This window comes from Schistocerca nitens, chromosome 4 (assembly GCF_023898315.1).
Source record: "Schistocerca nitens isolate TAMUIC-IGC-003100 chromosome 4, iqSchNite1.1, whole genome shotgun sequence".
Lineage (NCBI taxonomy): Eukaryota > Metazoa > Arthropoda > Insecta > Orthoptera > Acrididae > Schistocerca > Schistocerca nitens.
The window spans coordinates 980,092,757-980,120,276 of NC_064617.1; the positions used below are offsets into that span (position 1 = coordinate 980,092,757).

Here is a 27,520-nt window from a genome sequence, read left to right on the forward strand (position 1 = left end):
GCCGCTGATACTATTTCTCTGAATTCAAGCCACATCTTGTCTGCACTTATATCATTAATTTGGAAGGAGTGGAGAATTGTCCCTCAGGAAGAAGTCAAGTGAATTTTTATCTGCTTTTTTGAATAGGTATATTGTTCGTTTATTTTTGGAGGATTTGAGGGTTATAATATTCAGTCTCGCTATGACAACCCTGTGTTCACTAATCCCTGTGTCCATTTTTATGCTCGTTGTTAACTCAGGATTATTTATTGCTAAGAGGTCAAGTGTGTTTTGACAACCATTTACTATTTGCGTGGGTTTATGAACTAAATGCTTGAAATAATTTTCAGAGAATGCATTTAGCACATTTTTATGCATACCTCTGGAATTAAACATGTATTTTCGCCAACATATGGAGGATAAATTAAAGTCACCACCAACTATAATCGTATGTTTCGGGTACATGTTTGAAATCAAACTCAAGTTTTCTTTGAACCTTTCAGTAACTCTATCATCTGGATTGGGATGCCAGTAAAAGGATCCAATTATTATTTTATTCCAGTTGCCAACAATGACTTCTGCCCATAACTCACAGGAACTATCTACTTCAATTTTGCGACAAGATAAACTACTTCTAACAGCAACAAACACACCATCGCCAACCATGTTTAGCCTATCCTTTTGGAACACCGTTAGGGTCTTCGCAAAAATTTCAGCTGAGTTTATCTCTGGCTTTAGCCAGCTTTCAGTGCCTGTAACAATTTGAGCATCAGTGCTTTCTATTAGCACTTGGAGCTCTGGTACTTTCCCAAAACAGCTACGACAATTTACAGCTGTTATACCAATGGTTCCTGTATCTACGTTCTTCCTGTGTTTGGACTGCACCCTATGTAGCTGAAGCCCTTCTTGTGTTTTCCGAAAGACCCTCTAACCTAAAAAAACCGTCCATTCCATGCCACACAGTTCCTGCTACCTGTGTAGCCACCTCCTGCAAATAGTGGACACCTGATCTATTCAGCGGAACCTGAAACCCAACCACCCTTTGGCGCAAGTCGAGGAATCTGCAGACTACACGGTCGCAGAACTGTCTGAGCCACTGATTCAGACCCTCCACTTGGCTCTGTACCAGAGGTCCGGAATCGGTCCTGTCAACTATGCTGCAAATGGTCAGCTCAGCTTTCATCTTGTAAGCAAGACTGGCAGCCTTTACCACTTCTGCTAGCAGCTCGAAACCAGAGAGAATCTCTTCTGATCCAAAATGACACACATCATTAGTACTGACATGAGCAACCACCTGCAATTGGCTGCACCCCGTGCTCTTCATGGCATCTGGGAGGACCCGTTCCACGTCTGGAATGACTCCACCCAGTATGCACATGGAGTGCACATTGGTTTTCTTTCCCTACTTGGCAGCCATATCCTTAAGGGGCCCCATAATGCACCTAATGTTGGGGCTCCCAACTATCAGTAATACCACCCTCTGTGATTATCCAGATCTTGCAGGCTGAGAGGTTTCCTCTGAAACAGGACAGGCGACAGCGTCTCGCTCAGTAACAGTGTTAGCCACAGACAACCCCTGGGACCTGTTTGTCAGACAAACCAGTGAGGCCTTATGTGTGACTGCCTGGGAAGTCTTTCACCACCTGCTATGCCCCAGGGCGACCTCCCAATAGAACACAGGTGAGGGGTCAACCTCAGTGCGAGCAGTAATTGGGCTGTCCACCAGTGAGGACCGGTTGGAGGACTCGGATGTGCTGGGTGTCTGTTGGATCCCCACGGCCAGCCCACAACAGAGGTGCCCATCCACTGAAGCCTCAAGCTGTGTAACCAAAGCCATCACAGCCTGAAGCTGAGAGCAAAGTGTCACCAGTTTCGCTCACATCTGCACTCAACAATCCAGGTCCCTGTCCGTACTAAAGACCACATGTTATTAGAGCATACAACATGGTGGGAGAAGCTTAACTTCTCCTTGGGCAATATATTGAACATTATAGCCTGTATAATTCAAAGGATACAAAGTCCTAATCAAAAAGGCTAGGAAGTTCTCATTATTATTTAGGCAACTAATATGTTGACAAATACATTTTTTAAACCACAAGTCTTAAACGAAGAAATATTATTACTTTGTTCCAAAGTCTACATTGTAATAGCACCACCACTTCTATTTGAGTCTGTTTCCAAATGATCTTATTGTAAATTTACGATGATAGGTTCAAGTCTTATATCCTTCATCACATCCCTGTCAAATTATTCTTTCTGAAGCTTTTCAGCATCCCGCACAGATGTGCCCATGCTACAGGTGGGATATTGTCTATTTGCCTTATGCACCAGCGATTCGGTGAATGTTATCTTGAATGCTTTTTTTCCTCCCATATAGTCTTTATCTTTTGCCCAAATTAATTGCACAGGGTGACACTGACGCTAACATGTGGGTAAATTCAAGACTGTGAAAACTGTGTCACCCCATTCACATGCAAGGAAGTAAAGTCTGTATGTTCTGTCACATGACTTGTATAAATTAACGAACTGCAGATCGACACAAGTCTGGTTTATCCTGCATTTAATATTTTTATTTTTAATCCGGGGAAAAATATCTGCTTTTCTGGTGTTTATATTTGGTATTTTCTCTCTAACAGTTGAATTATAACTGGCAATGACCGATTTTGAAGCAAGGTATGACAAGAATTTGAAACACATCATGATACTGACAGCATTCATTTCCAAATGGTAGTCACTGCTGTCTTTCTTACAAGTAAATACAAGTTTACTCTCAGAAACAAAACCAGAAGAAGAGTCAGCATGCAGAATAATTATCTGAGAACCTATTCCTATGAAAACTTTAAAACCACCAATAACACCACTCATTTGCCAGCAGATCTTCCTGGAATGATTCTAACTGGCCCATGTTTCATCAAGGTAACTACCTCCTTCTCTTGTATCGTGAATCTTTACCGGTATATGGGATGTAGTTTGTGCTGCACCTATGTCACTTCTTTGAACTAAAGACTCTCTTCTTAACATATCAGGAACCAACGTCTTTTAAAATTCTTTACATTGATGAAGCATTTACCATTGAAGCTATTTCTCTCCTGCGTAACTGCAACATGTTTCTGTAATGTTGGGCATTCGTCATTCACATGGAGCACTTTAAAACATCATTGTTAAAACCATCCATTTGTGTTATTGGCTCCTTGCGATTTTGATGCTTTCCAGGCAGCGCGAAACCAACTTCTTCTATGGTTCCTGCAACTCTGACACTTTTTTCGTTTACAATTCTCTTTACATTTCTCTTGCCAACACCACATGCTTCTGGAGTCCGTTCTTGTGTCTTCAACTATCAACAGTAGGAGACCTGCTTTCAAATTCATGTTTGAAAATGTTATAAATGCAATAAATAATCCCCCTTGCCTGCTTATGAAGCACTTCACATTTATTGCCGTCACCTGGACTCTCTTCTTTCAAATTTCTTGTTTTTGCTTTTACTTCTGAATTGTTTCCTGTCCTTAGATTGTTGTTGTTGTTGTGGTCTTCAGTCCAGAGACTAGATTGATGCAGCTCTCCATGCTGCCCTATCCTGTGCAAGCTTCTTCATCTCGAAGTACCTACTGCAACCTACATCCTTTTGAATCTGCTTAGTGTATTCATCTCTTGGTCTCCCTCTACGATCTTTACCCTTCATGCTGCCCTCCAGTGCTAAATTGTTGATCCCTTGATGCCTCAGAACATGTCCTACCAACCAATCCCTTCTTCTAGTCAAGTTGTGCCACAAATTCCTCTTCTCCGCAATTCTATTCGTTACCTCAAATTATTCTTCTGAAATTTGCATTTGTTGCAGGTGTTCCATTTCTTTCATCCATCTAGTCTTTAATTTGCTTTTATTAACAATGTTAAAATTTTCTGTTTTCATGCATCCTACATAGCATACTGTAAATGGGTAGATAAATCTACTCGCCAAGCAGCAGCAGGGAAACAAACACGCAAAAGGATTTAACTTTTACAAGTTTTCGGAGCCAGTGGCTTTGTGTTTGCCTGCCGCTGCTTGGTGAGTAGATTTTTTTACCTATCCATTTACATTATATTATCAGTAAGTGATTATTTTCATTGTTCTACATAGTATACTGGTATTTATGTACTGGTGCTGTAAAGAAGTGCGAGTAATGTGGATTATTTTGAGGTGTGTGGCTGACAGATACTTTCACCAGCAGCAATTCACACATCCTAAGTTCACACCTCTATAGTCTCTCGCTACAGTTACCACTGTAACATTCTCAATTGATTGATATATTAACTCTCCTTTGAACAGTGTGATATTTACCTTACCTTTATTGAAGAAGACGGTGCAGCGTCCAACTCTGGGGTAAAGAATGCAGTGTAATACAACCATAAATAATGTTGCCGTGTGTTCTGCAGTTTACAGGCTGGGGTGTATCTGGGTATTATTTTCAGGATGAAGCAATTTAGAAATGTAAGAAACTGCCTTCCTTTCCAGAAGATACAATGTAAAAACTTTTACGCAAATATATATACTGTTCCCCCCCATGAACCATGGACCTTGCTGTTGGTGGGGAGGCTTGCGGGCCTCAGCGATACAGATGGCCGTACCGTAGGTGCTACCACAACGGAGGGGTATCTGTTGAGAGGCCAGACAAACATGTGGTTCCTGAAGAGGGGCAGCAGCCTTTTCAGTAGTTGCAGGGGCAACAGTCTGGATGATTGACTGATCTGGCCTTGTAACAATAACCAAAACGGCCTTGCTGTGCTGGTACTGCGAACGGCTGAAAGCAAGGGGAAACTACGGCCGTAATTTTTCCCGAGGGCATGCAGCTTTACTGTATGATTAAATGATGATGGCGTCCTCTTGGGTAAAATATTCCGGAGGTAAAATAGTCCCCCATTCGGATCTCCGGGTGGGGACTACTCAAGAGGATGTCGTTATCAGGAGAAAGAAAACTGGCGTTCTACGGATCGGAGCGTGGAATGACAGGTCCCTTAATCGGGCAGGTAGGTTAGAAAATTTAAAAAGGGAAATGGATAGGTTAAAGTTAGATATAGTGGGAATTAGTGAAGTTCGGTGGCAGGAGGAAAAAGACTTCTGGTCAGGTGACTACAGGTTTATAAACACAAAATCAAATAGGGGTAATGCAGGAGTAGGTTTAATAATGAATAGGAAAATAGGAATGCGGGTAAGCTACTACAAACAGCATAGTGAACGCATTATTGTGGCCAAGATAGATACGAAGCCCACACCTACTACAGTAGTACAAGTTTATATGCCAACTAGCTCTGCAGATGACGGAGAAATTGAAGAAATGTATGATAAAATAAAAGAAATTATTCAGATAGTGAAGGGAGATGATAATTTAATAGTCATGGGTGACTGGAATTCGAGTGTAGGAAAAGGGAGAGAAGGAAACGTAGTAGGTGAATATGGATTGGGGCTAAGAAATGAAAGAGTAAGCCGCCTTGTAGAATTTTGCACAGAGCACAACTTAATCATAGCTAACACTTGGTTTAAGAATCATGATAGAAGGTTGTATACATGGAAGAACCCTGGAGATACTAAAAGGTATCAGATAGATTATATAATGGTAAGACAGAGATTTAGGAACCAGGTTTTAAATTGTAAGACATTTCCAGGGGCAGATGTGGACTCTGACCACAATCTATTGGTTATGAACTGTAGATTAAAACTGAAGAAACTGCAAAAAGGTGGGAATTTAAGGAGATGGGACCTGGATAAACTGAAAGAACCAGAGGTTGTACAGAGTTTCAGGGAGAGCGTAAGGGAACAAATGGCAGGAATGGGGGAAAGAAATACAGTAGAAGAAGAATGGGTAGCTTTGAGGGATGAAGTAGTGAAGGCAGCAGAGGATCAAGTAGGTAAAAAGACAAGGGCTAGTAGAAATCCTTGGGTAACAGAAGAAATATTGAATTTAATTGATGAAAGGAGAAAATATAAAAATGCAGTAAATGAAGCAGGCAAAAAGGAATACAAATGTCTCAAAAATGAGATCGACAGGAAGTGCAAAATGGCTAAGCAGGGATGGCTAGAGGACAAATGTAAGGATGTAGAGGCTTATCTCACTAGGGGTAAGATAGATACTGCCTACACGAAAATTAAATAGACCTTTGGAGATAAGAGAACCACTTGTATGAACATCAAGAGTTCAGATGGAAACCCAGTTCTAAGCAAAGAAGGGAAAGCAGAAAGGTGGAAGGAGTATATAGAGGGTCTATACAAGGGTGATGTACTTGAGGACAATATTATGGAAATGGAAGAGGATGTAGATGAAGATGAAATGGGAGATACGATACTGCGTGAAGAGTTTGACAGAGCACTGAAAGACCTGAGTCGAAACAAGGCCCCCGGAGTAGACAACATTCCATTGGAACTACTGACGGCCTTGGGAGAGCCAGTCCTGACAAAACTCTACCATCTGGTGAGCAAGATGTATGAAACAGGCGAAATACTCTCAGACTTCAAGAAGAATATAATAATTCCAATCCCAAAGAAAGCAGGTGTTGGCAGATGTGAGAATTACCGAACAATCAGTTTAATAAGCCACAGCTGCAAAATACTAACACGAATTCTTTACAGACGAATGGAAAAACTAGTAGAAGCTGACCTCGGGGAAGATCAGTTTGGATTCCGTAGAAATACTGGAACACGTGAGGCAATACTGACCTTACGACTTATCTTAGAAGAAAGATTAAGGAAAGGCAAACCTACATTTCTAGCATTTGTGGACTTAGAGAAAGCTTTTGACAATGTTGACTGGAATACTCTCTTTCAAATTCTAAAGGTGGCAGGGGTAAAATACAGGGAGCGAAAGGCTATTTACAATTTGTACAGAAACCAGATGGCAGTTATAAGAGTCGAGGGACATGAAAGGGAAGCAGTGGTTGGGAAGGGAGTAAGACAGGGTTGTAGCCTCTCCCCGATGTTATTCAATCTGTATATTGAGCAAGCAGTAAAGGAAACAAAAGAAAAATTCGGAGTAGGTATTAAAATCTATGGAGAAGAAATACAGGGTGTTTCAAAAATGACCGGTATATTTGAAATGGCAATAAAAACTAAACGAGCAGCGATAGAAATACACCGTTTGTTGCAATATGCTTGGGACAACAGTACATTTTCAGGCGGGCAAACTTTCGAAATTACAGTAGTTACAATTTTCAACAACAGATGGCGCTGCAAGTGATGTGGAAGATATAGAAGACAACGCAGTCTGTGGGTGCGCCATTCTGTACGTCGTCTTTCTGCTGTAAGCGTGTGCTGTTCACAACGTGCAAGTGTGCTGTAGACAACATGGCTTATTCCTTAGAACAGAGGATTTTTCTGGTGTTGGAATTCCACCGCCTAGAACACAGTGTTGTTGCAACAAGACGAAGTTTTCAACGGAGGTTTAATGTAACCAAAGGACCGAAAAGCGATACAATAAAGGATCTGTTTGAAAATTTTCAACGGACTGGGAACGTGACGGATGAACGTGCTGGAAAGGTAGGGCGACCGCGTACGGCAACCACAGAGGGCAACGCGCAGCTAGTGCAGCAGGTGATCCAACAGCGGCCTCGGGTTTCCGTTCGCCGTGTTGCAGCTGTGGTCCAAATGACGCCAACGTCCACGTATCGTCTCATGCGCCAGAGTTTACACCTCTATCCATACAAAATTCAAACGCGGCAACCCCTCAGCGCCGCTACCATTGCTGCACGAGAGACATTCGCTAACGATATAGTGCACAGGATTGATGACGGCGATATGCGTGTGGGCAGCATTTGGTTTACTGACGAAGCTTATTTTTACCTGGACGGCTTCGTCAGTAAACAGAACTGGCGCATATGGGGAACCGAAAAGCCCCATGTTGCAGTCCCATCGTCCCTGCATCCTCAAAAAGTACTGGTCTGGGCCGCCATGTCTTCCAAAGGAATCATTGGCCCATTTTTCAGATCCGAAACGATTACTGCATCACGCTATCCGGACATTCTTCGTGAATTTGTGGCAGTACAAACCGCCTTAGACGACACTGCGAACACCTCGTGGTTTATGCAAGATGGTGCCCGGCCACATCGCACGGCCGACGTCTTTAATTTCCTGAATGAATATTTCGATGATCGTGTGATTGCTTTGGGCTATCCGAAACATACAGGAGGCGGTGTGGATTGGCCTCCCTATTCGCCAGACATGAACCCCTGTGACTTCTTTCTGTGGGGACACTTGAAAGACCAGGTGTACCGCCAGAATCCAGAAACAATTGAACAGCTGAAGCAGTACATCTCATCTGCATGTGAAGCCATTCCGCCAGACACGTTGTGAAAGGTTTCGGGTAATTTCATTCAGAGACTACCCCATATTATTGCTACGCATGGTGGATATGTGGAAAATATCGTACTATATAGTTTCCCAGACCGCAGCGCCATCTGTTGTTGAAAATTGTAACTACTGTAATTTCGAAAGTTTGTCTGCCTGAAAATGTACTGTTGTCCCAAGCATATTGCAACAAACGGTGTATTTCTATCGCTGCTCGTTTAGTTTTTATTGCCGTTTCAAATATACCGGTCATTTTTGAAACACCCTGTAAAAACTTTGAGGTTTGCCGATGACATTGTAATTCTGTCAGAGACAGCAAAGGACTTGGAAGAGCAGTTGAACGGAATGGATGGTGTCTTGAAGGGAGGATATAAGATGAACATCAACAAAAGCAAAACAAGGATAATGGAATGTAGTCGAATTAATTCGGGTGATGTTGAGGGTATTAGATTGGGAAATGAGACACTTAAAGTAGTAAAGGAGTATTGCTATTTGAGGAGCCAAATAACTGATGATGGTCGAAGTAGAGAGGATATAAAATGTAGACTGGCAATGGCAAGGAAAGCGTTTCTGAAGAAGAGAAATTTGTTAACATCGAGTATAGATTTAAGTGTCAGGAAGTCATTTCTGAAAGTATTTGTATGGAGTGTAGCCATGTATGGAAGTGAAACATGGACGGTAAATAGTTTGGACAAGAAGAGAATAGAAGCTTTCGAAATGTGGTGCTACAGAAGAATGCTGAAGATTAGATGGGTAGATCACATAACTAATGAGGAGGTACTGAATAGGATTGGGGAGAAGAGGAGTTTGTGGCACAACTTGACCAGAAGAAGGGATCGGTTGGTAGGACATGTTCTGAGGCATCAAGGGATCACCAATTTAGTATTGGAGGGCAGCGTGGAGGGTAAAATTCGTAGGGGGAGACCAAGAGATGAATACACTAAGCAGATTCAGAAGGATGTAGGTTGCAGTAGGTACTGGGAGATGAAGAAGCTTGCACAGGATAGAGTAGCATGGAGAGCTGCATCAAACCAGTCTCAGGACTGAAGACCACAACAACAACAACATATACTGTTGTCTGACGGACATGCAATACTTCCAGCCAGAATCAGGATTTGGAAGAGACAGATAGTTGAAGAGTTAAAAATTTGATATCAGCATAGAGAATCATTAGAATACAGATATATGTTCATCTTTCTTTTCGTACATATCTCTCTTCAGCACAGTGATGTTTATATTGCGTCTTTGACCCACACAGTGTTCCGATGACTTACACTTAAACTTTATCCGTAAACCAAAATAAGATGTATCACAATAGGCTCCATAGAGCTGTAAGTGTCTTGCACTAAATTTATCTGTGATGTTGTGTGTGTGTTCGTAGAGTTACTTTGTTGGTCGTCTGACCCTAGTTCTGTCTCAGTGAACAGTGCTGTAGGTTTTTCTAAGAATTTTGCGTTCTTGTTACTCTCTATCATGAATTTTTGTCATCCCCCTTATTACTGTGGTTTCTTCTGCATACAAGGTATACTGGTAAAACAACCATGTTGTACTGTTGTAGCTTTGAATTACAAGATATTGTTTTTTTTTTTTATTTTAGTAAGTCCATGTTAGTATGTACTCTGTTTGCAGTTTAAATATTCTTTCTGTCCTGGAGAATGTTCGCAGTCCTGTAGGTTGGATGATTTTTCCTAAGTATGTGAAGTGAGTGGCCTGTGAAATTTTTCCGAACTGTGTTTTCTGTTTTTTTCATAGGTTATTTTGAGTCTGATTTTACAGGAGATTTCATGCAGTTTGGCTTTATCTTTGTTGTTACTTAATATAGCCACATCATCTGCAAATGCCAAGCATTTCTCTTTTCCAATTTGATTACCTTTGACCATCTTTTCCCATTCTCTGATTTTTTTGCCGGTACGTTGTTACAGAAGGGTGAATTTTGAATGAGTTTGAAATTTCTCCCATGAATTTCACTTTTGCAGTGGTTCCTGACAAGATTTCTGGATGGTGGCTCTGGTCTTTCCATCAGCTCCTAGCTCTTCTAGGTTATCAATCAGCATTTGCCTGTCAACAGAATCATAAGATTTTTGAAATTCACAAATGTGACTGTAGTGTTCAGGCATCATCTCATGTATAGTATGGTTTTGAGGTACCAGATTTGTTCAATAAAGGACCTTCCTTTCCTGAATCCTGCCTGATACTCACCAGTGTGCGAATCTGCTTACGGATCAAGTCAGTTCAGCAAAGTTTTAGAAAGAAATGTGTAAGTTACTGGAAGAAGTGAGTTTCCTGTGCAATTGTTTGGATCTGTTTTATCTCCTTTCTGGAGGGTTGGGAGTATTAAGGTACTCTTTCATTCATTTGGATTTTCTCTGTTTTCCAGACTTCTGACATTATTCTGTTAATTTTTGATGTTATGTTTTTGTGGCCCAGCTTCCAAAATTCTGCAGTAATTCCATCTCTGCTGTTTTTAATGATTTGATTATTTTCACTATTTTTCATCTGAGGAGGAAAGTAGATCAGCATTTGGTCCTGGTTTTAATTTAACTATATTGTCATATTTTTTCAGGTATGAGGCATATGTAGACAATCGATACAAAGACTCACTACGGAAACAGGGCCAAGCTGATCAGCTGGTGGATGTGGATATTATTGGTGCTCTTGATCTTTTGGCAGAACAAGGTCAATGGGTGCGCTGTCTTGAAACTGCCCAGCCTCATGGGGCACAAGTACTTCATAAATACGTTGCGCTGTATGCAACACAGCTTATTAAGGTACTGTTGCTTACTGTTTTACAATACTTTGTTAAAACGTATGTTAAGCTATATTGTTACAAAATTACTCTGTTTTTGTTTTACAGACATAAGGCCTTGGTCCAAGGCATAATTCTCTAGCTAACATTTTGTCTTCCAATGCAGGAGACGTCATCAGAGTCTTTAATGATCGAGAAAGCAGTTAGAGACATGAACCAGCTCAGCAAGCCAAACTGGTTATTTGTATCCATGCAATGGTCAGTTTGTGACATCACCAGACCAGTGCCTATGGTCATGGAGTGATGCTGATGTAAGCTGTGGAGCTTGTAATGAGGAAGAGTTGGCGCTGTTTGTTTTATTGAGCACTAAGGCCCGCAACCAGTTTAATTTCAATCCTTCTTCTTTGTGTAGCATAATAATTATTAGATCTTGCTAAAACCACAAAAACAGTTTTAACAGAAAATAAGTATTGGAATTAGGACAGTTGTGGGCCTTAGTGCTAAATAAAACAAATAGCACCAACTGTTCCTCACTACAAGCTCCATAGCATATGTCGGCATGACTCCCCAGTCTCAAGCAGCAGTCTGATGACATCATCAATTGACCGTTACATGGGTACACACAAGCAGTTCAGCCTGCTGAATTTGTTCAAGTCTGTAACTGTTTTCTGAGTTGTTAAAGCCTGTGAAGAAATCTCCATTAATGTAAGAAGAAACATTAGGCAGAGAATTATGCCTTGGACCATGGCCATATGCCCATAAAATAAATATCAGCGATTACTCAAATACCGACCTGCATTCCGTGAGTACTCTGTTTTCTGCCTCACCCCTTTTTTGTTGTTGTTCAGAGAAGGATATTTGATGCTTTTGTTCAAACAACTTACGAGAATAGAGCCTGGTGGTGTATTTGACAACTGCCAACATTTGGACAGTTGAACAGCCTGTCATTTTCAATACACAAATGCAGTGAGAGAGTGCTGTGCAAGGAAATTTAAACACTTGGTATCCAAGGCTATTCCAGCCAAAACCCATAATATGGTGTATGGAGACTGGCAACACATACACTATTAACAGCTTGCATCACCACACAATCAGAGATGACTAACGTGTGAAGTTATTGATAGTGAATATTAATTAACACTGGGTTAGCAAGTAACATTAATTCTGTCCCTGTGTTGCTTGACAAGGGAGAGAACAGGATTCCAAGTGGGATTTAAGCAAAAACCTCCCTCTCTGTTTATGAACTCATTGCTAATTTTAAATTCAATTGCTTCCTTAATAACATGAACTCTAACAGTTTTCGGACGACAGGGGACAGTGTGGTACCGGGGTGCAAGACTCACACATCCCTCGCAGTTGACTCATGTATTGTATGCAGCCGATCTTCTTCTCAGGTCAGATGGCTGCGTCGATCTTCACAAACTCTTCTTCTCCGAAAACTATAGCTGGTTAAGGGAATTCCAAAATAGACTTCTTTTCTATTGTTGAAATTATTCTGTACTCTCAGTATACTTTTGTGCAACTCTGTTATATTTTCATCTCTACAATAAAACAACTTCACAAGTTTCACACAAGTGTTCGACTCTCGTGAGTCAACCCTGTCTTGGACCATTAGATACTAACAGATACAATTACAATATGTTTGGTTTAATAACTCCTATAAAACCAGTTCTTGCTTCTCGCAAGTCCAACACCAGAAAGTCCAATGTAAATGTCTTTCGTTCAATACATAATTCATTTGTTCTCAACAATAAGTCATTACACCATCAAAGAACAGAGTGTGCTTGCTCCTTGTACTTTACCAACAATCAACTTTATATGATCATTCCATTTTAAATCACTCCTAATGCGTACTCCCAGATAATTTATGGAATTAACTGCTTCCAGTTGCTGACCTGCTATTTTGTAGCTAAATGATAAGGGATCTATCTTTCTATGTATTCACAGCACATTACACTTGTCTACATTGAGATTCAATTGCCATTCCCTGCACCATGCGTCAATTCGCTGCAGATCCTCCTGCATTTCAGTACAATTTTCCATTGTTACAACCTCTCGATACACCACAGCATCATCTGCAAAAAGCCTCAGTGAACTTCCGATGTCATCCACAAGGTCATTTATGTATATTGTGAATAGCAACAGTCCTATGACACTCCCCTGCGGCACACCTGAAATCACTCTTACTTCGGAAGACTTCTCTCCATTGAGAATGACATGCTGCATTCCATTATCTAGGAACTCTTCAATCCAATCACACAATTGGTCTGATAGTCCATATGCTCTTACTTTGTTCATTATACGACTGTGGGGAACTGTATCGAACGCCTTGCGGAAGTCAAGAAACACGGCATCTATCTGTGAACCCGTGTCTATGGCCCTCTGAGTCTCGTGGACGAATAGCGCGAGCTGGGTTTCACACGACCGTCTTTTTCGAAACCCATGCTGATTCCTACAGAGTAGATTTCTAGTCTCCAGAAAAGTCATTATATTTGAACATAATACGTGTTCCAAAATTCTACAACTGATCGACGTAAGAGATATAGGTCTATAGTTCTGCACATCTGTTCGACGTCCCTTCTTGAAAACGGGGATGACCTGTGCCCTTTTCCAATCCTTTGGAACGCTACACTCTTCTAGAGACCTACGGTACACTGCTGCAAGAAGGGGGGCCAGTTCCTTTGCATACTCTGTGTAAAATCGAACTGGTATCCCATCAGGTCCAGCAGCCTTTCCTCTTTTGAGGAATTTTAATTGTTTTTCTATCCCTGTGTCGTCTATTTTGATATCTACCATTTTGTCATCTGTGCGACAATCTATCCTAAGGAAATGCAATCCGAAAACAAAGGAAGTAGGTTACAGTATGCTTGTTCGCCCGCTGCTTGAATACTGCTCAGCAGTGTGGGATCCGTACCAGATAGGGTTGATAGAAGAGATGGAGAAGATCCAACGGAGAGCACCGCGCTTCGTTACAGGATCATTTAGTAATCGCGAAAGCGTTACGGAGATGATAGATAAACTTCAGTGGAAGACTCTGCAGGAGAGACACTCAGTAGCTCGGAACGGGCTTTAGTTAAAGTTTCGAGAACATACCTTCACCGAAGAGTCAAGCAGTATATTGCTCCCTCCTGCGTATATCTCGCGAAGAGGCCATGAGGATAAAATCAGAGAGATCAGAGCCCACACAGAAGCATACTGACAATCCTTCTTTCCACGAACAATACGAGACTGGAATAGAAGGGAGAACCGATAGAAGTACACAAGGTACCCTCCGCCACACACCGTCAGGTGGCTTGCGGAATATGGATGCAGATGTAGATGTAGATGTAGACATACAGCTTCTGTGGCGCGTACTGCAAACACTTGTCTGTGCTGGTCGACTCTCACTATTGCATTATTTTCCTGATACATGTCCATCCTGCACACACAAAAACCAGCAGCGAGGTAGACACATCTCCATTCTCTCACCCTCTTACTTAAAATATTGGATGTTCAAGATGGTGGAAAGCCGAGTGTCTCTAGAACCGAAATTCTCGAGGCACTACAGAACTCAATAGCTGGAATGGCATGCCATAGTCTCTTTGTTGTTACACTCCCCACATGTACCAAGGCAATGTTCTGCAGTAGGAGATTTGCTTGGCTGTTGTAAGCATGTGTGATGCTTGTTCTCTATACACTTGTCCTCCATGATCGTGTTGGTGTGACCAATGTATGACATGCCACCAATGTGTGGGATACAGAAGAAAACTGCCTTAAGCAAACCAAGATCATCCTTTACAAACCATGGATGGGGCCTAATTGTAATGGTGGTTGAATAATACACTTCACTCCCTGTTCCCATAGATTATGACCAAACGTATTGGAAATGCTAGCTGCATAAGATAAAAAGTTGGAGACTTAGATACTGCCGAATCATTTTTGTCACTCACTCGATTCACGGGTGGTCTCTGATGTAATTTGTGTCTGATGTGTCTTTCACTATAACCTTTCTGGCAAAAGGTGACTCTGAGCTAGGCTAATTCAGCTGACAAACTTTCAGAGTTGAGATGATGTAAGGCCAATGAACCAAGGTACAAAGTACCAATTTCACATTGCTGCATGTTGACAACTATCCACATGATGATCCAAGTCAGTGTGAATTGGCTTCCTGTAAAAGGCCTGTTCCAACATACCACCAATCTCAATTTCTTTAACTGACATAAGAAATCCACTGGTTTCCTAACTGACTTACTAATGGGATCAACACAGTAATAATGTGTATGCTGCATAATGCATTGAAAGACCAGTATTACCAACAGTAGTACTAAGAGGAACCCCTTCCTTGTGGATCTTCAAATGGCTATATAATCTGTCACCAGTCAAAATATAAGCAATTGTAGAAGACATCACTCAGGTGCATCCCAGTAAGTTGTTTGAACAACATCAGCTTACATTATCTTAAGGGGAGATGAATGCATTAACAAACAATATGCATTTTTCTTGCTTGAATGTACAAATTTTTAGCCAAGGGTCTGTCATCAGAAGCAGTTACACGACCTTATCATGATTTCCTCTTCACGAGCTATCTTATTAGTATATGTCAGCCTTTCATGTACATCCTTAAATTACTGTTCTATTTACTCTGCATATTGATTTACTCTTCTAATATAATAATCTTTACTTCACAGGATGGGGATCCAATCAAGGCTCTCAACCTTTATATGAAGTATGAGGCACCTGCATTCACACAAAATTACAATATTTATAAACGCATAGCAATTGATATATTTAGCTTACCCGACATGATGGGGCCAGATGCGTACAGCACATGGGCAAATCTGCGTAATATGCTGTTGCAGCTGGTAAGAATCTTCGACTGTACATTTCGTCCCATGAATGTTATTCAAAACCATATCAGCACCCCTCCTCCTATGCATAGCTTCATAGCTTCTTCTTCCTCCCCCCCTCCCTCCCTGCTTCCCCCCGCTCTCTCTCTCTCTCTCTCTCTCTCACACACACACTTTTCTCTTTGTGTTGGGTAAGATTTATTTAGATTAAATGAATGTCTGTGAATAGCGTACTCTCCAGAAATAACTCTCTATTTTTTTAAGTTTAAAGGAAGAATAGTAACACTTCCGAATATGTTTCATTAAATTAGGAAACCATGTAATAAGCATTGCACCTCTTATAGTTTTTGTACCTCATTTCAGTTCAGCAAAACACACTAACTTAACTCATAAAGGAATAGGCAGTTGTCACAATAATTCAGGGTGATTATAATTAAACTTGTGCCACTTGAGCCAGTGTAGGTGGAAAACTATTTACTGTATGAGTACCCAACTTCATGAGAATGATGTTCAGACTGTGTACTCGGGATTTTCATTGCTAGCAGCTTTAGTTTGCATGGTTAATAGTGTTAGTGTCATGACATGCTCTTTGGTGTCAGTATTGGTATAGCTACGGAGGGTTGAAACACAAGTGTCAGTGTGCATTACAGCTGCAGACAGTAAACTTGGGTCTGGACTAGGTGAGCGGTGTTTTACTCATAAAGCTGTTTTATCAAAACAACAGCACTAGTACTGATGCTCTTCACGAGTGTTGACACACTAAAAGAATACAGCGAGGTCCTCTTTCCGCACTGGGATTGAGGAACATAATTCAGAAGTGTGAATTACCTCACGATTTGGAAATTGCTTCTGGGAGAGCTGACAGCTAATAGTGCCACAAGTTGTGAAAGAAGTTATTGTTGCCATGACTGAGAATGCTGGACATATTGTGTGATCTTCAAGCAGTGCACAAATTGTGTCATGACAGCTAAATATTCCATGGTCCACTAGTTTGAAAAGTGCTGTGAACACTTAAGAAATGGAATTTCTAGTGTGGTTCCAGGATGTCGTCACATTGAGCAGTATTTGTAATCTGTAACATAAACATGGTACACAGTTAATAAATTTTACCCACTCGTGTAAATTAAAATGTGCTTCTTTCCAATGTTTTATCCATTATTTCTCGTCTACATGTCCTTAGAATTGTTTCCACAAATTTCCTTGTCCTACTATCACATGTTTTTAATGGGCCCCCTCTCAGGTAGTAAAAGTTCAATTACAAGCACCCTGTTTATAAAATTTACATTATGTCTTAAGACCTAATGTGATGAAGTGAGAAGCATAAAGATAAAAGTCAGTGATTTCACTGACAAAACTATTTTGAAATCAGTTTGTTAAAAGTTAGCATGTTGTGAAGGTTTTGAAATAGTATGCCACCCAGATGTAAACATAGTGTATAACCTGGGTGTGCGAATTTCCGTGGAGAGTGACATAAACTTCCAGGCATCGCATTATTAAGATTGCCACAGTGACAATACAAAAATCCCCATATTCAATGTATTTTTGATCCACAGTTAATCGTCAGACTTTCAAAAGAGTTGCATCACTGAATTTGTCTCATAAGCACTGCTATTCTGTTACAAAAAGACTCCATAGTTCCATAACAAAAATTAATGCTTACATCTTGAGGACTAAGTAGGTTACCAAACTAAATTGGTCTTTTTTTTTGACGAGCCTATGGCCACTACTGACCTAAGTAAAATGAGATTACAAATATCTTTAATGAGTCAAAAGTTTTACAGTTAAGAAATTAGGCAGCTTTCCCTATATACGTGATATGTTTCTGGTTTGGGAAAAAGCTGCTGCCTATCTAGTTGTACTACACAGCTGATGGTTTCGGCTACTATTTTGTACTAAATGTTTATGTAACTATGCTGATTTCATGTAACACTATCAGGTGCCTGTGTACTGGAAAATTTAAAAAAATCACTGCATAATCGAAATTAACCAGACTTTTCACCCCCCCCCCCCCCCCAATCAAAATATTCAGATGAATCATAGAAGGACTGGTTGATAATGTATGTATGTTGAGAATTACTAGCAGAGACAGGAAAATAAACTGGTGGATCAGTGAAGAGATTAGAGTGGAAGACCGAATCATGCACATTAACACATAAAGTGGAAAATTATGATGACAACTCAGACCGCAGACCAGTGCCTTAGACAAAAAGTGTAAATACATTGACATTAATGTTATGTGATGTTTGTATCCAGTGTGTTCCACAGAACATTCTCAATATGTGGTTTTGTGAAATGCATGAAATATGAAACACTTGGCTATAACTGAAAATGCTTTTTACTAATGAATGGAATTATTTGTCTTGTTACTTCAAAAGGTGGTCAAACATAATCTTGATTTCAACACTACATGAGAATGATTTCTTTCTAATTATTAATGCAACAGAACACAGTTTGTATGTTTCTAAATGGCTAAAGTTTATTTGGCATCACTAATTAATTTGATGAAATAGCTCTATGTAAAGCGGTGCGGGTCTCCCGCATCGTTCCCCTACGCTCTGTAAAGAAGCATGGGACATCATTTCCATTTCCATAGAGCACATGAGCTTATGTTCACATCCACACTACTTAAAACTGAACTGCAAATACTGTGTTTTTCAAATTGTAAAAAGAAATTTGTTAATGGTGACCAGGCATTACAATAACCACAATGTGACCATTGAAAATTTGAGTAAAACATGTGATTCAAATGCAGATCTCCTACTACTTGCTAGTGCTTGTCCCACATTTGTGTGTCTCAGTTTTTCAGTTTTTTCCCAGATCTCTGGTAACTTAGGACTAGCACAACAGAGGGAATGCTTGACAGGAGAAATGAACTTAATGCCATCATAGCAAACTATACTGATCAAATTGAAGATAGTACCATTCATTCTTGACTCTCCTTGCATCCTTCATTCATTCATGAATTATGTTCTATAAATTCATCATGAAGGAGAACTGTCAGGGATGTAGACCAAATCAGATTATATATTAACAAAGTGAAGCAGGTAAAAATTTCATTAATAATTAATTACTGTTAAACTGGCACAAATGATTAATGTGTATTCAAGCTAAATATCACACCGTAAACTTAACTTTTTTTTTTCTAAATTTAACAGGAAAACTTCCATGAAAAACTGTAGCTCTCTGAATTGCTTTAGACATCTGCTGTTTATCTCTTATTACTTTTGTAACATTTACTTCGGAACGTTGATATTCATTATACAACAACTGTTATTCATGTGTCATAAAAACAGATAATGGCTATCTTTAGTTCTTGAATTGATAAGGTTTTTCTGTGTGGATGATACAAACTTCAAAGGATAATGGAGAAGTGCAGATGTAGATTAGATTAGATTAGTTTTTCGTTCCATAGATCTGTGTTGAGGAGATCCTCGTGGATGTGGAACATGTCACTTCCCCCCCCCCCCCCCCTTGAAAGCTGAAATAACAATACTAATAGTATGAATATATACAATACATCATTTGTTTCTATTAAAAAATTCGTCAATGGAGTAGAAGGAGTTGGCCACTAGTAAGTCTTTCAGGCTCCTTTTAAACTGATCTTTATTTGTAACTAAATTTTTCATGTTTGCTGGCAAATTATTGAAGATGAGTGTTCCTGAGTAGTGGACCCCTTTTTGAACTAAAGTAAGTGCTTTTAAGTCCTTGTGCAGATTATTTTTGTTCCTGGTATTGTATGTATGAACTGAGCTGTTTGTTGGAAAAAGAGATATATTATTTAGGACAAATTTCATTAATGAGTAAATATACTGAGAGGCAGTAGTTAGTATACCCAGTTCTTTGAAGAGGTTTGTACAGGACGTCCGTGAATTTACTCCACAAATAATACGTATTACACGCTTTTGGACTCTGAAAACTTTTGTTTGACTTGAAGAGTTACCCCAAAATATTATACCATATGACATTATGGAATGAAAGTAGGCAAAGTATGCAAGCTTTTTCACTTTTATGTCACCTATGTCTGCTAACACTTGAATTGCAAATACAGATTTGTTAAGGCGTTTCTGCAGTTCTGTGGTGTGCTCCTCCCAACTGAATTTATTATCAAGTTGTAATCCCAGGAATTTAAGACTGTCAACCTCTTCTATCTGCTCTTCTTCATACTTTATGCACATGCTGGGTGGAAACCGCTTACAGGTTCTGAATTACATATAGTGAGTCTTTTCGAAGTTTAATGTCAAGTGAGTTGGCTTTAAACCATTTATTAATATCCATGAAAATATCATTAGCAGATCTTTCTAGACCTACACTCGACATACTATTTATTGCAATACTTGTGTCATCTGCAAACAAAACGAACTCAGCTTCTGGCAGTGTAACTGATGAGAGATCATTAATGTACACAAGAAAAAGCAATGGCCCTAAGATGGATCCTTGTGGGACACCACATGTAATTTCTTCCCATTCTGATGATGACAGATGACTTAATTCACTAGTCCCTTGCACTGACACCCTTTGTTTCTTGTTAGCTAGGTATGACTTGAACCATTTTGCAGCACTGGATGTTGTGGTTTACACAATCGAATGCCTTTGACAAATCACAGAAAATACCTGCTGCTTGTAAGTTGTTATTTAATGAATTAAGTACATTTTCACTGTAGGTGTAAATAGCTCTTTCGATATCAGAACCCTTCAGAAATCCAAACTGTGTTCTTGATAATATGTTATTTGTGGTCAGATGGTTGAGAAGCTGCCTGTACATTACTTTTTCTAAACATTTTGAGAATGCTGGCAAAAGTGAAATCTGTCTGTAGTTTGATGGCATCTCTTTATCCCCTTTCTTGAATAGAGGCTTAACATCTGCATATTTCAGCCAGTCAGGAAATGTCCCAGTTATAATTGACTGGTTACACAAGTAACTTAGAATTGTATTAAACTCACAAGAAAATGCCTTAATTAACTTTGTTGAAATTTCATCGTAACCACTAGAATGCTTTGTTTTTAAAGATTTTATTATGGAAGTTATTTCTTTTGGTGAAGTGAGTGACATATTCATGTACCTGAAGCTATTTGTAAAGGCTAGTTTCAGATATTCAAGGGCATTATTTACTGATCCTGACAATCCCATTCTATCAGTAACGGATATAAAGTACTTGTTAAATAGATTTGCCACACTATGCCCATCGGTTACTAATGTGTCATCTACCCTTAGTGCTATTTGGGCCGGCCGAAGTGGCCGTGCGGTTAAAGGCGCTGCAGTCTGGAACCGCAAGACCGCTACGGTCGCAGGTTCGAATCCTGCCTCGGGCATGGATGTTTGTGATGTCCTTAGGTTAGTTAGGTTTAACTAGTTCTAAGTTCTAGGGGACTAATGACCTCAGAAGTTGAGTCCCATAGTGCTCAGAGCCATTTGAACCATTTGCTATTTGCTCCTGTTCCTTTCTGGTTCTACCAGTCTCCTCTTTCACTATATCCCACATTGTTTTTATTTTGTTCCCTGACATTGCTATCTTCTTCTCGTAGTGCATTTGTTTAGATGTCTGAATTACTTTTTTTGATATTTTACAGTATTCCTTGTATTTAGCTAAATCATCAGCATTGGATCTATTCTTGCTCGACAGGTACATTTTCCTTTTTGTCTTACAGGAAATCTTTATTCCTTGTGTGATCCATGGTTTTATTATAGACTTCTGTTTAATTTGAGTAACTTTTAGAGGAAAACAGTTTTCAAACATGGTACTGACATTGTTCATGAATGTGTTATATTTTTCATTCATGTCATGAGCACTATAAACATCTTTCCAGTTCATATCTTTGAGCAGTTTTCTAAAACACTCAATTTTTGGTTGATTGACTACTCTCCTGTACTCCGATTTAGCAGTCTTGATAATCTGCTTGGAATTTACATCTAAAACAAGGAGCTACATGTCATGATCTGATAGTCCATTTATTACAGGTTTTATGATATGATTTTGTTCCTTTGATTTGTCTATAAAAATGTTATCAATGGCTGTCCTTGAGGATTTAGTGATCCTAGTTGGAAAGTTTCCAGTGTGAGTTAGATTGAAAGACAACTTTACTAACTGCAGTAAATGTTTACTGGAAGATTAAATTAGAAAATCTGTATTAAAGTCACCAGCAATTAAAATTTCTTTGTTTCTTCCTGTTAAATAACCCAAAAGAGCTTCTAGATGATTTATGAATAGATTATAATTTCCTGCAGGTGCTCGGTAAATAGTTACTATTATATAGGATCTGTTATGGAACTCTACTTCTGTTGCACATGCTTCTAGATGCTGATCTAAACAGAATTTATTAATGTCAATGTTCTTGAATTTATGGCAGTTTTTAATAAATGTGGCAACTCCTCCTCCATCCATATCTACTCTGCAGAAGTAGGAAGGTAGCTTAAATACTGAAATGTCTAACATATCTATACCAGTGGTCACTTGATGTTTAGAGAGGCAGTTTAAGATAGGGAGCTCTTGTCAGTAAACAACAGAGTCAGTAGTTATATGTGAAAGTGGGGTAAAGACTTCAAATTTACCATTTATCTACTAATGATTACAAAAACTTGTTTATTTGAATTTTTATAATGATTTTATTTTTATGCTGTACTTCCACACGGTGCTACATTCACTGCAGTTACTCAGAGCGGCATCTCTTATCTATTGTGTAGGCATGACATTGGCACGCACAGTTCTGTTGAACCTAGTTTCAAATTCTCAGTCTCATACCAGGAAACTCTCTCTCTCTTCTCTCTCTCATACACACACACACACACACACACACAGAGAGAGAGAGAGAGAGAGAGAGAGAGAGAGAGAATATACATGTGTGTGTGTACACTAGCAAAAGAGAAGTAACTTTTAAAAACATAATCTGTATACTGGATTAACTGCTAAGTAACATGTACACTCTTCTTTGGTTGCATCTCCTGGATTCATATGAAAAGCTCAAAGGACATAGGCCTACTCCAGCATATTATTCTCTGGTTACCATCTCACGTCCTTCATGTGTGACTGTGAACACTTGCAGCAAAGAAGGTACACGATTCCTTTGCCCTCACTGCCCAGTCTCAGCACTTTTATTTTGCATGCATCACCAGAGAACAGTCAGAAATATGATTGCAAAGACACCCTCAGTCAAATTAATGTAGCCATGTTCTGCCACTAATTATACAATTTTGATCATCTGGAATTAAATGTCTTCTCAGAACTCCAAACAGCTTCATGGCTGACAGTGACTTGGTTCTATGAGGAGTGCAACAAAGGAAACACCTTGTTGAAAGCTGTGGCAATAAATTTAATTAGATGTTATTATTAAATGACTTTCTTGTGAATCTGAAGATACACCATAATCATATCATTTTATAATCAGACATAGTGACCTTTGGAATTTTGGAGCAGACAATTCCAAGAACTACCTGATAATGTGAACTCTAAGTCTTGATCTGCTTCTCATATTAGCGTGAATACTATTAAGCTTTCATTCAGATTGAATGGAAATCATATGAATTGTTAATACAGGCAACAGACAACAACTTACTGATACATGCACTCTTTGAATGTAACATTAGGTACATTACAACGGTATGAAAGGTGGGGAAAAAGCAAGGGGAGTCAAAGTTTGTTGTTGTTGTGGTCTTCAGTCATGAGACTGGTTTGATGCAGCTCTCCATGCTACTCTATCCTGTGCAAGCTTCTTCATCTCCCAGCACCTACTGCAACCTACATCCTTCTGAATCTGCTTAGTGTATTCATCTCTTGGTCTCCCTCTACGATTTTTTACCCTCCACGCTGCTCTCCAATACTAAACTGGTGATCCCTTGATGCCTCAGAACATGTCCAACCAACCAATCCCTTCTTCTAGTCAAGTTGTCCACAAACTTCTCTTCTCCCCAATCTTATTCAATACTTCCTCATTAGTTATGTGATCTACCCACCTTATCTTCAGCATTCTTCTGTAGCACCACATTTCGAAAGCTTCTATTCTCTTCTTGTCCAAACTATTTATCGTCCATGTTTCACTTCCATACATGGCTACACTCCATACAAATACTTTCAGAAATGACTTCCTGACACTTAAATCAATACTCGATGTTAACAAATTTCTCTTCTTCAGAAACGCTTTCCTCGCCATTGCCAGTCTACATTTTATATCCTCTCTACTTCGACCATCATCAGTTATTTTGATCCCCAAATAGCAAAACTCCTTTACTACTTTAAGTGTCTCATTTCCTAATCTAATTCCCTCAGCATCACCCGACTTAATTCGACTACATTACATTATCCTCGTTTTGCTTTTGTTGATGTTCATCTTATATCCTCCTTTCAAGACACTCTCCATTCCGTTCAACTGCTCTTCCAAGTCCTTTGCTGTCTCTGACAGAATTACAAAGTCATCGGCAAACCTCAAAGTTTTTATTTCTTCTCCGTGGATTTTAATACCTACTCCAAATTTTTCTTTTGTTTCCTTTACTGCTTGCTCAATATACAGATTGAACAACATCGGGGAGAGGCTGCATCCCTGTCTCACTCCCTTCCCAATCACTGCTTCCCTTTCATGTCCCTCGACTCTTATAACTGCCATCTGGTTTCTGTACAAATTGTAAATAGCTTTTCACTCCCTGTATTTTACCCCTGCCACCTTCAGAATTTGAAAGAGAGTATTCCAGTCAACATTGTCAAAAGCTTTCTCGAAGTCTACAAATGCTAGGAACGTAGGTTTGCCTTTCCTTAATCTAGCTTCTAAGATAAGTTGTAGGGTCAGTATTGCCTCACGTGCTCCAATATTTCTACGGAATCCAAACTGCTCTTCCCTGAGGTTGGCTTCTACTAGTTTTTCCATTCGTCTGTAAAGAATTCGTGTCACTATTTTGTAGCCGTGACTTATTAAACTGATAGTTCGTTAATTTTCACATCTGTCAACACCTGCTTTCTTTGGGATCAGAATTATTATATTCTTCTTGAAGTCTGAGGGTATTTCGCCTGTCTCATACATCTTGTTCACCAGATGGTAGAGTTTTGTCAGGACTGGCTCTACCAAGGCTGTCAGTAGTTCTAATGGAATGTTGTCCACTCCCGAGCCTTGTTTCGACTCAGGTCTTTCAGTGCTCTGTCAAACTCTTCACACAGTATCGTATCTCCCATTTCATCTTCATCTACATCCTCTTCCATTTCTATAATATTGTCCTCAAGTACATCACACTTGTATAGACCCTCTATATACTCCTTCCACCTTTCTGCTTTCCCTTCTTTGCTTAAAACCGGGTTTCCATCTGAGCTCTTGATATTCATACAAGTGGTTCTCTTTTCTCCAAAGGTCTCTTTAATTTTCCTGTAGGTAGTATCTATCTTTCCCCTAGTGATATACGCCTCTACATCCTTACATTTGTCCTCTAGCCATCCCTGCATAGCCATTTTGCACTTCCTGTCGATCTCATTTTTGAGGCATTTGTATTCCTTTTTGCCTGTTTCATTTACTGCATTTTTATATTTTCTCCTTTCATCAATTAAATTCAATATTTCTTCTGTTACCCAAGGTTTTCTACTAGCCCTAGTCTTTTTACCTACTTGATCCTCTGCTGCCTTTACTACTTCATCCCTCAGAGCTACCCATTCTTCTTCTACTGTATTTCTTTCCCCCATTCCTGTCAATTGTTCCCTTATGCTCTCCCTGAAACTCTGTACAACCTCTGGTTTAGTCAGTTTATCCAGGTCTCATCTCCTTAAATTTCCACCTTTCTGCAGTTTCTTCAGTTTTAATCTACAGTTCATAACCAATAGATTGTGGTCAGAGTCCACATCTGCCCCTGGAAATGTCTTACAATTTAAAACCTGGTTCCTAAATCTCTGTCTTACCATTATATAATCTATCTGATACCTTTTAGTATCTCCAGGGTTCTCCCATGTATACAACCTTCTATCATGATTCTTAAACCAAGTGTTAGCTATGATTAAGTTGTGCTCTGTGCAAAATTCTACAAGGCGGCTTACTCTTTCATTTCTTAGCCCCAATCCATATTCACCTACTACGTTTCCTTCTCTCCCTTTTCCTACACTCGAATTCCAGTCACCCATGACTATTAAATTATCATCTCCCTTCACTATCTGAATAATTTCTTTTATTTTATCATACATTTCTTCAATTTCTTCGTCATCTGCAGAGCTAGTTGGCATATAAACTTGAAATACTGTGGTAGGCGTGGGCTTCGTACCTATCTTGACCACAATAATGCGTTCACTATGCTGTTTGTAGTAGCTTACCCGCATTCCTATATTCCTATTCATTATTAAACCTACTCCTGCATTACCCCTATTAGAATTTGTGTTTATAACCCTGTAGTCACCTGACCAGAAGTCTTGTTCCTCCTGCCACCGAACTTCACTAATTCCCACTATATCTTACTTTAACCTATCCATTTCCCTTTTTAAATTTTCTAACCTACCTGCCCGATTAAGGGATCTGACATTCCACGCTCCGATCCGTAGAACGCCAGGTTTCTTTCTCCTGATAACGACATCCTCTCGAGTAGTCCCTGCCCGGAGATCCGAATGCGGGACTATTTTACCTCCGGAATATTTTACCCAAGAGGACGCCATCATCATTTAAACATACAGTGAAGCTGCATGCCCTCGTGAAAAATTACGGCCGTAGTTTCCCCTTGCTTTCAGCCGTTCGCAGTACCAGCACAGCAAGGCCGTTTTGTTTAGTGTTACAAGGCCAGATCAGTCAATCATCCAGACTGTTGCCCCTGCAACTACTGAAAAGGGTGCTGCTCCTCTTCAGGAACCACACGTTTGTCTGGACTGTCAACCAATACCCCTCCGTTGTGGTTGCACCTATGGTATGGCTATCTGTATCACTGAGGCACGCAAGCCTCCCCACCAACGGCAAGGTCCATGGTTCATGGGGGTAGGGAGTCAAAGTTAAGTGAGCTAAATATTAAACATGACAGTAATAGTCTGTTTCCAAATCAACACTCATTCCCCACACTAATTCTTCCTTCACTTACACTCTTCCGTGCTACCACAAATGACATGTAACTGTCTCCATTTGTGCTGGAAATGCGGCACCTAGTCGTGTTCTGCCACTTCATGGTAGAACACGGAGGTTCTTTACATTCCCTAACCTGTACAGATGTTGTTGTCCCATTGCAGATGTAGAGCTCAGGTCATGAGTTCATTATTCTTAAAGTTATTGACAGTGCGCAAAAAAATAAAGCTATAAACTGCTACTGAGGTGTTTTGCATAAGCTCGATTAATTAATAAGTCATACATCTCACAGTTCAAATTAGAATCAGTCACAAGCATATTACAAGTCTTAAAGAAAACATGTTCACAAAAATTATATATGCTGTTATTCTGTTCTTCTCTCATTTTCACACAGAGTCACATTATTTGAATACCACTGTGTGGCACGCATCCAAGTTCTTGACATCTTGGGTTGTCGGGTGTTCTGCCGGATATCAGCATCGTACTTGCACGATATTTCGGTCACGTAGCTCGTGACCTTCATCAGGTGCGACCTGAGACTGCTCCTCGAGTGGACCTGGTCCAGTATTTATGCCTATGGCCTTCCCCCTCCACCAACGGCTGCAGGCGCTTCCTCTGTGGTCCGCGCCCATTCCCTGTGACCTGCTGGAGCGTTGCTGCTCC

At 39.9% G+C, this 27,520-nt stretch overlaps 1 protein-coding gene across 1 annotated transcript in view; it reads left to right on the forward strand.

Annotated features, from left to right (window-relative positions):
• The window catches only part of LOC126253687 (intraflagellar transport protein 172 homolog), a 305,113-nt gene that overhangs the window by 243,285 nt on the left and 34,308 nt on the right, over window positions 1-27,520 (forward strand). Inside the window, exons 26-27 of the mRNA XM_049955213.1 lie at window positions 10,851-11,055; window positions 15,701-15,874. Coding sequence (XP_049811170.1) covers window positions 10,851-11,055; window positions 15,701-15,874 — 379 coding nt within the window. The remainder of the gene's footprint in view (window positions 1-10,850; window positions 11,056-15,700; window positions 15,875-27,520) is intronic.